This window comes from Galleria mellonella, unplaced genomic scaffold (genome assembly GCF_026898425.1).
Source record: "Galleria mellonella isolate WM207_F2 unplaced genomic scaffold, CSIRO_AGI_GalMel_v1 utg5820, whole genome shotgun sequence".
NCBI lineage: Eukaryota > Metazoa > Arthropoda > Insecta > Lepidoptera > Pyralidae > Galleria > Galleria mellonella.
The window spans coordinates 1-9,122 of NW_026442123.1; the positions used below are offsets into that span (position 1 = coordinate 1).

At 35.2% G+C, this 9,122-nt stretch overlaps 1 protein-coding gene across 1 annotated transcript; it reads right to left on the reverse strand.

The window, feature by feature from the left end:
* Positions 1 to 373: 373 nt before the first annotated feature.
* On the reverse strand, positions 374 to 8,521 carry LOC128201737 (uncharacterized; the record flags this gene model as incomplete). Its single annotated transcript, XM_052899556.1, has 7 exons — positions 8,265 to 8,521; positions 6,523 to 6,697; positions 5,857 to 6,039; positions 4,276 to 4,524; positions 3,182 to 3,305; positions 1,666 to 1,836; positions 374 to 488 (listed from the first exon to the last, which is right to left on the reverse strand). Coding segments are annotated over exons 1-7 (1,043 nt in total), but the record flags the coding sequence as incomplete, so codon positions are not given.
* Positions 8,522 to 9,122: the final 601 nt, after the last annotated feature.

A 9,122-nucleotide genomic window follows, 5' to 3' on the forward strand; every position in this document is an offset into this window, starting at 1 on the left:
AAGAACGATGCTGTCTTTTGTAAAAAATAATTATCAAAATTTAGAATTAGCGTAGATACCATGTGATATGTGGACTGTAAGACAAATGAAAACCTCTTAAAAATAATAATTTATTTGCTAGGAACATAGTTATAAAAATATTTTTATGTTATAGTTACATAATAAGATGTTACGATTTGTTTTTTAATGTTCAAAAATAAATATGGACACAATTTTACTTATGACAGAAATTAAAAAAAAAATTATACTATACCTAACAAACTTGCTTTTAAAAAAAAAACTTTTTTGCTTTTCCCCTGGGTGTCGAAAGGGTAAAATAAGTAAAAGAGAGAACAACTATTTTGAAGTCGGTTGAAAACAAGACTATACTTACGGCAACAGTGCATTTTCCAATAAATATCTTAAGGCCTTGTAGGTACGCGTCTGCGCCGGCTCGCGCGCCATGCTGAACTCGTTGTCCAATATTATGACGTTGCAAGCTTCGCCATCTACATTAAAAATGGAAAGGGATTGTTAGTAATGGGATCTAATTGATCCATTGCTAGCAATACACCCTATCAGGTCGACCTGGTGAATTATGGCGTGAATTTACAGGGTACAGAGAAATAACATCTGAGTCCTCAGGAATGGCAACGCATGGGGGTATCATGGGCGAAACAGTATACTCTGTTATATACATGGTACTGCTCATGTCTATAGGCGATAGTTACCATTTTCCATCAGGTGGGCCATCAGCTTGTTTGCCATCTAAGTTGTATAAAAAAAAAGAAAAAAAAAAAACCTCCACGCGGTTCTTCCTGGAAACCGTCGTGGTTAATTCCAGTGGAATTTGTCACGATGGGCTAACTGACCTGCAGTTTTATCTTCACCTGTCATTCCTCACTGGTATCCTGCCAGCCTATCCCGTTAGCGCAGGCGGGGTACCAGTGTCATCATTCCATTAAAACCCATAAAAAATACATTAAAAATATGTTGTAATAATGATAAATAAAAGTCACTGTCAAGTCAAGACGAGTCAAATCAATAATTTATTTGCATAAACATATGTATTTAGTTACATAAATAACAACTGAGTCCTCAGGAATGGCAACGCATGGGGGTATCATGGGCGAAACAGTTATGTCTGTTATGTCCATGGTACTGCTCATGTCTATAGGCGACGGTTACGACTTTCCATCAGGTGGGTCATTAGCTTGTTTGCCATTCTATATTGCATAGAAAAAAGCAAATTGTCAGCGATATAGATGTGAATTTTTTTTTTATTATTTCACTTTATATGTAGCGAAGCATGTACCGGGCCGCTATTATTATATATAAAAAAAACCCAAACTAGTACAAATAAACTCATGAATATAAATATTTATATTGTACGGGGATTGAACCCGCGGCCATTGGATGGTAAAGCAACTAGTCTACCAAGGGCAGGGGGATCATAAATTGTTATCAGGTCGACCTCCTCGCGGTCCCCCCTGGAAACTATCGTGTTCTATTTAAAGTGAATCCATCCCGACAGGCTAACTGGCCTGCCTTTTCATTGTCACCTATTATCCCTCACTGGTGCCCCGAATATGACAGTGTATACTGACAGCGTGGACGGGGTTACCATTGCATTATCATTAATTTAAAAAAATACCAAGGTCATCTCGTATACATTGTTTAACTGACCTTGTCCGATGGTAGGGCAGACGGAGAGCGGCAGCCGCCAGCGCGCCGGGGACAGCAGGGCCCGCAGCGCCGCGTCGCCGGCCAGCACGGCGGCGCCCCCCGCAGCGGCGGCCCAGTGTGCCAGGGAAGTGTGCACCTCGCGCAGCGGCAGCATGCTTGGCGAGTCCTCGTCTAGTCAACACAGGATATACGTGTCAACATTTATATCTTTACAGTACACATTTTGTTAGTAATGCTACTATTACATGTTTCAACTAGCAATAATCGCACCTCGGATTAACCTCATTGGTTACGATATATATATATATATATTTTTTTAAGGGTGATAATAGAATGGTAACCCCACCCTCGCTATCGGTATACACCGGCGGCACCAGTGAGAGATAATAGGTGATAATGAAGCAGGTCAGTTAGCCCATCGTGATGAATTCAACAAGAATTATTCACGATGGTTTCCAGGGACGTGGAGGTCGACCTAATAAGGCATATTGCTAGCATTGGGGCTGTCAAACTCCATTGTCTGGATCAATTAATTCATCGTCAAGCTATATTATTATAACTAGCGGCCCGTCCCAACGTCGCACGGGTGGCCATTTTTCAACATTTCCCTTCACTGCTCTGCTCCTATTGATCGTAGCGTGATGAAAAGTATACTATAACCTGCCCAGGAGTATGAAGAATAATTGTATCAAGTTTCATTAAAATCCGTCGAGTAGTTTTTGTTTCTATAACGAACATACAGGCAGATAGACAAAAATTTTACTGATTGCATTGTTGGCATCAGTATCGATCACTAATCACCGCCTGATAGTTATTTTGGGAATATATTTCATGTACAGAATTGACCTCTCTACAGATTTATTATAAGTATAGATATAGATTAATAGTTATAATTCTATTATAATATTAAGATCTATACAGAATAAAATGTCTGGCTAGTTTTAAAACAAAACTTAAGGATTTTTATTTGACCAAGTTGCCACCTTCTTGTTTTAACGCTTTTAAAGCTGTAACTGTCACCTATAGACATGAGCAGTATCATGGACATATCAGAGTATACTGTTTCGCCCATGATACCCCCCATGCGTTGCTATTCCTAAGGACTCAGGTGTTATTCCTCTGTACTCAGTAAACTCACGCCATATCCCACCCTTCAAACCGAAACACAGCCATGCAAACACAACTGCTTCACGGTTAAAACACGAATGGGACAGAGGTACCCAAGCAATCGACTTTTGTACAAAGTCTCCCTCTGGTTATAGGTCTGATCATCATACTTATTTTATTATTTAGAATTAATAGAATTTTTCATCGTGCCTCCCACCAAATTGTTTATAATTACTCCTCTCCATCCAAAGGTTGCCTGGAAGAGATCGCTCTTAGCGATAAGGTCGTCCATTGTTTCCTCATTGTGATTATTTCTTTTAATTATTTATATTTATAATAAGTTTACTATTGTAATCTTTTGGAGGAAACAATGTATCTATCTATACAGACAATAAAAATGCGTTCATACTTGGCAGTATAAATCTGTATGGATGCTTGTTACAAGGCTCCGGCACTGGACACGGCTTCAATACAACAGTTTTCTTGTGTAACAATTTTGAATACTCGAGTAGTGGCAGCTCTGTAATGTTCACCTGCAAGAAACCAAAACATGTTTTATTCTTACTTTGACAAATTGAGGGGCGACTCTAAATTGTGACAACGTAAAAAAAAGAATGAGCATCATTCTGGTAAAATTAAAAATGTGTAATGATTCTATTATATATATAATTTTATTATTATTCTTATATTTGTTACTAAATCTCACATAAAAGACTAAATTAATTTGAATGAAATTTGGCACACCAATTGATCCAGGATCTATCTGTTATTATTTATCAGTTTTACCCATGTGAACTAAATCATATCAGCCGTTAACTTTCCACTGTTGAATGTAGGTCTCACTCCTAAGGAGTTGGGGGATTGGGTTGTCAAGAGTTTTCACATTTGGCAGGCAGGTTGACAACTGCAGCTAGGCTTTGGAGTTGTTCAAGAGGGACACTGCTGCCCAACCTTCAACCATTAAGTTCCCTTAGTCTCATCTCCAAGGACCTTTATGGGAAAGAAGGGGTAACCATTTTAAGCTAAGACCACACTGTAATCTATATAATAAAAATGGATCGCTGAATGTGTTGCTAAGTACAAGTCTTGAGAACAGCTGTACCGATTTCACTAATTCTTTTTTTAGAATATTCCTTGAAGTACGAGGATGGTTTTTACGACAAAAATTTAATAAATAGTTTGAAAAGTCTAAAAACAACACTTTCCTATACTCCCACACAAACGATTCGTAATAATACATAAAAGTCAATTTTAATACCATACCATAAGGTTCAAGTGTTAGTGGAGAGGTTCCGGTAAGGTAAAACAATTGAGTGATGTTAGTATCGAATAAATCTAGCTGACCCGGCGTCCCGAATAGCAGAATAAGTATTAAAAAAAAAAAACAAAAAAAATTGAAGATTCGACCGTTAGGCGGTGCGAAATTCGTGGGATCAGCTAGTAGCTAATAATAATGTTCATCAGTAATCGAAATCTATTTTTTATAAGATACAGTAAACTTACACTTTTTAAATCTTTATCAAAAATCATATTGCATTTATGGTTCTTTGCTTCGAGAGGGATTTGAGCGACCATCTCATATTCCTTCGGAAAGGACTGTAGTTCGTGAGCTTTCAATTTGTATTCGGCTTCGTACACCATTTCTATGGGCGGTTTGGGGCGTAATGCTCGCGAGCAGTGGTTGTTGGTCCATTGCGTTTTGGTCCATTCCAAATATTCTTTCTGTTCTTTTGCATATGCCTCTTGTAATTCCTGTGAATAAATAATTTTGACCTACATGACACACTGGGGATGAATGAGTGAATTTTAAACATAACATTTGGAATAATTTGATTGAATTTTAAATGTTTTACAGATATAAAAGACTGTAATATGTGTTATGTAGGACTAGTATTATCAGCAACCTAAATATTTTATTAATAATAGATAGATAGATAGATAGATACTCTTTATTGTTTCCTCCAAAAGATTACAATAGTAAACTTATTATAAATATAAATAATTACAAGAAATAATCACAATGAGAAAACAATGGGCGACCTTATCGCTAAGAGCGATCTTTTCCAGGCAACCTTTGGATGGAGAGCTGTAATACTTTATTGTATTATACTGTTTACTATATATCTATCTTTTTATTGTATGGATAATTTGGTAGTATTGTTTTATTGTTACCCTATTCCCTTTGGCCGCAACAGAATATCAGTGCTTCGCTCTTTTGAGGGCGAAGCAATAAACTGAGTTGTGGCCATTTTGTATTGCTATGGCACACTCACAAACGAAAATTGTATTTAGCTTTATGTATTTTTTTTTTTAATAATTTATGTTATCTCGCTATTTTTGTATATGTATGTTGTAATTTGTGTGCTGTAAGTAAATAATGCAAATAATCTATCTATTTATCTATTGTAGTTTGTATTCACTCGAATTTATAAAATTCAAGTTTTCGAAAAAAGTAACAGCTGAGTTTCACTAAGAAGAATGAGCAAGAACCCTTTCTTCTTAGTAAAAATTGCATTCCAAATAAGTGGTAGATTTATAAAATGACTATTGTAAATAAATTTAAGTTTACTTGAATAACAATTTCTTTTTTTCTTAATATTTTATTTTAGAATGGTGGTTGGTTGGTAACAACCACTAAATGCACTTTAGTTGTTGAACTATTGTGTTTTTTTTATGACCTATTTTCATAGACGAAAGTAATAATACATTCTAGTAGTCACAATAGTTTTATATGAGGTTTTAATTATTACGAATAAAGCAGTAATTTTTTAAATTTATAACAAATTGAATTATTTAAGATTTTGTTCTTCAAGCAGCTTCAATTAGACAAAGAACTATTGCCCCTATTAAGATTGTTCCATCTTTTACCTACAAGCAAGAATATGTAATATATTTGACTTAAACAATTTTATTTGTTTATGGACCATTAAATTCTTATCCCCTTATTCATAAAACGTCAAACCTCTCATTAATCTATTTTAGCTTTTAAACTGTTTTGTCTCTTTCTTTTGTACTAAATTCCCAATTTGAAAGAAAGTGACAAAAGTGTAATAGATTTGCGTAAAAGAAAATAAATAAACTCACTTGGCAAACCTTGTAATCTTGTTTGGTAGGTCTCGGTATGAACTGTTCGTCCAATACGTGAGGGTATTGTGAACATAACACTTTGAGGCACTGGTAGTGCTGATGGGCTGTGAGTGCAGACAATTTTGGGTATGGTGGTATGGGTCGTATTCCTGGAACGTACAAGCGCGACTGGCGCTCCTCCTGACAAAGAAACATCAAGAATGAATAGTATATACTTTTCTGTCTTTTTTTTTATACAACTTAGAATGGCAAACAAGCTGACAACCCACCTGATGGAAAGTGGTAACCGTCGCCTATAGACATGAGCAGTACCATGGACATAACAGAGTATACTGTTTCGCCATTGATACCCCTCATGCACTGCCATTCCTGAGGACTCAGGTGTTATTCCTCTGTACCCCAGTAAATGTAGTTTGTACATAGAATGGCAAATTCTATGTTAAAATAGATTTGAATTGAATTTGATATACAGATAGATTATATTCAAACTTAGCACATAGTTCACACAGGCAAAGCCCAATACAACTATATTTATTTATTTACAAGAAACATAGTAAGTATATAAAAGCTAACAATAGGTATAAGTCCTCATATTTCACCATAATTAGGTTTTCTATTATCATATATTATAATTAATTGTCTATAAAATGAAACAAAACTTACAAAATTTTTTCTTTTAAATATTTGATCCCAGTCAAACCGAATACTCGACTGGCCTTCATCCTCGGAGTCGCTGGAAATCAGTGGGTCACGGAATTTGTTACGCAGTATTCTTTCCGTCACACAGTTGTCCACATCATCCTCTGTTATGAATTGAAAGTCCCGTTGTGATGAACACCTACATAATCAAGACAGTAAATGAAAAGATCCTTATATTTTTATGCACATTAGAATGGCAAACGAGCTGACAGGCCACCTGATGGAAAGTAGTAACCGTCGCCTATAGACATGACCTATGACATAACAGAGTATACTGTTTCGCCCATGATACCCCCATATGTTACCATTCCTAAGGACGCGGGTGTTATTCCTCTGTACCCTGTAAATTCACTGTCATATCCCACCCTTCAAGCCGAAACACAGCCATGTAAACACAACTGCTTCACAGTAAAAACACGAATGAGAGGAGGTACCCAAACAAACGAATTTTGTACAAAGTCTCCCTCTGGTCACCTATTAATTAACATCCATTGTAACATTATGGGTTGCAAATAAACAGATATAAAATATATATTTTAATGGATGATGATGGAATTGCTGCCCCACAAATATTATTGGTTGAGGGAAAAAGATTGTTAATATTGGGGTCTAACACCCTATCAGGCTGACCTCCATGCCGTTCACTCTGGAAATCCTATCATGGTTAATTCTCATGAAATATGTTACAATGAGCTAACTGATCTGCTTTTATTATCAACTATCATGCCTCACTGTGTGCCCGCATATATTTATAGCACAGGTGGTGTTACATTTGCATTCACACCCATTAAAAAAAAAAAAAAATTTACACTGGCGATATGTTGGTGAGAGATGATAGGTGAGAATGAAGTGCTATTTATTAGACCACTGAAATGAATCCAGTTTAAATTAACCTTCTAGTGATAGTAAAGAGGTTGTCCAGCTATCAATAGGAAAATCAGACCCTAATTTACTAATTAGATTATTAATAATCTCTTTGGCCTCCCTATTTTAGGTATTATACATTTTTTTACAACACAGTGGGCAAAAGAGCATGAGGCTCACTTAATGGTAAGTGACAACTGCCGCCCATGGGGGAAAGGGATTGTTAGTAATGGAGACTGAGAATCCTATTGCTAGCAATATACCCTGTCAGGTCGACCTCCACGTGGTTCCCTCTGGAAACCATCGTGACTAATTCTAGTTAAAGTTTAATTCGTCAGTATGGGCTAACTAACCTATTTTCATCTTCATCTGTCATCCCTCACTGGTGCCTCACCAGTGTATACCAATAGCGCAGACGGGGTTACCATACCATTATCACCCATTAAAAAAAAACCGCCGTCCATGATCATCATGTATAGATAGAATACAAGAATACAGTGTGTGTACACATTTTTTTCATTCTTAGGATACAGTAATGGATTGTTAACTATAGAACTAAATAATTTAAGGGGTTGTTACAAGTTTAATTATTATTGGAATAAATAAATAAACAACAAATAATATTTCCAATGACATCCATAAAACGAAAAATAAAATCATCCTACCTTCTAAATAGCAATTATGTTTTTTCAAATATTAAATACTGACATTTAAAAATGTATAGATATACACATTAATATGAATTTAGAAATACTTAGGTATATTTTTATCTAGATAAATTAATTATTATAACAAAGGAATCTTTCAGAAAACAAAATAAAAAAAAAAAATATTGTACTTACCAGTCGAATTGCCGAATATGTTCCATGAGAGATTAAGGCATTAACTGCGTTTGTACTATTGTAAATAAACAAAAAAATATATTAATTTTTTATTTAGTTCTTATTACTTTGTGGAATTTTTGTTTTATTTTTTCCTCTTTGTTGAATAACAATTTAATAAAATGTAAAACACATAATACTAGGCAATCATTTTTTTTTTTTTTTAGTACGTTTGTTCCGTTTGGAACAGGCTAAGGTCGGAGACCATGCTGCCTAGTCTTCAAAAAGATAATTTGTCTGGAATTAGGCAATCAAACTTCATGTCAAATAGATATTGACAACACGTGACATTTCAAGACAGTTTGACATTAGTTGACAACCTGATATGTTAGTTATGGTCGTCGTAAACGATCAATAGCATGACACCATTTACCTATTTTTTATGAAGTGATAATGGAATGGTAACTCCGCTTGATAGCATCAAAATACACTAAGGAGTGAGGAATGATAAATGTAAATAAAATTAGGTCATTTAACCTATCATGACGAATTCATCAATATTAGTTAATTATGATAGTTTCCAGGTAAAACTGCGTGAAGGTCAACCTGATAGGGTATAGCAGCAGAGCTGCTAGAGGAGGAAAGAAATTATTGGTGATGGGTATATTTCTAGTGATGGGACTCTTAAACCCCATTATTAACAAACCGTTATCCCCTTATATAACTGTTGTAAGATAAATAAGATGGAGGAGATTTATTTTTATTTTATGAATGGCAACTTTATTTGACTAAATATCTGATTAATAAATAACTCATAAAATGCTAAATATTCGATAGCGAGTTTTAAAATTAGTGTACAGTAAAAAATATGGAGATATA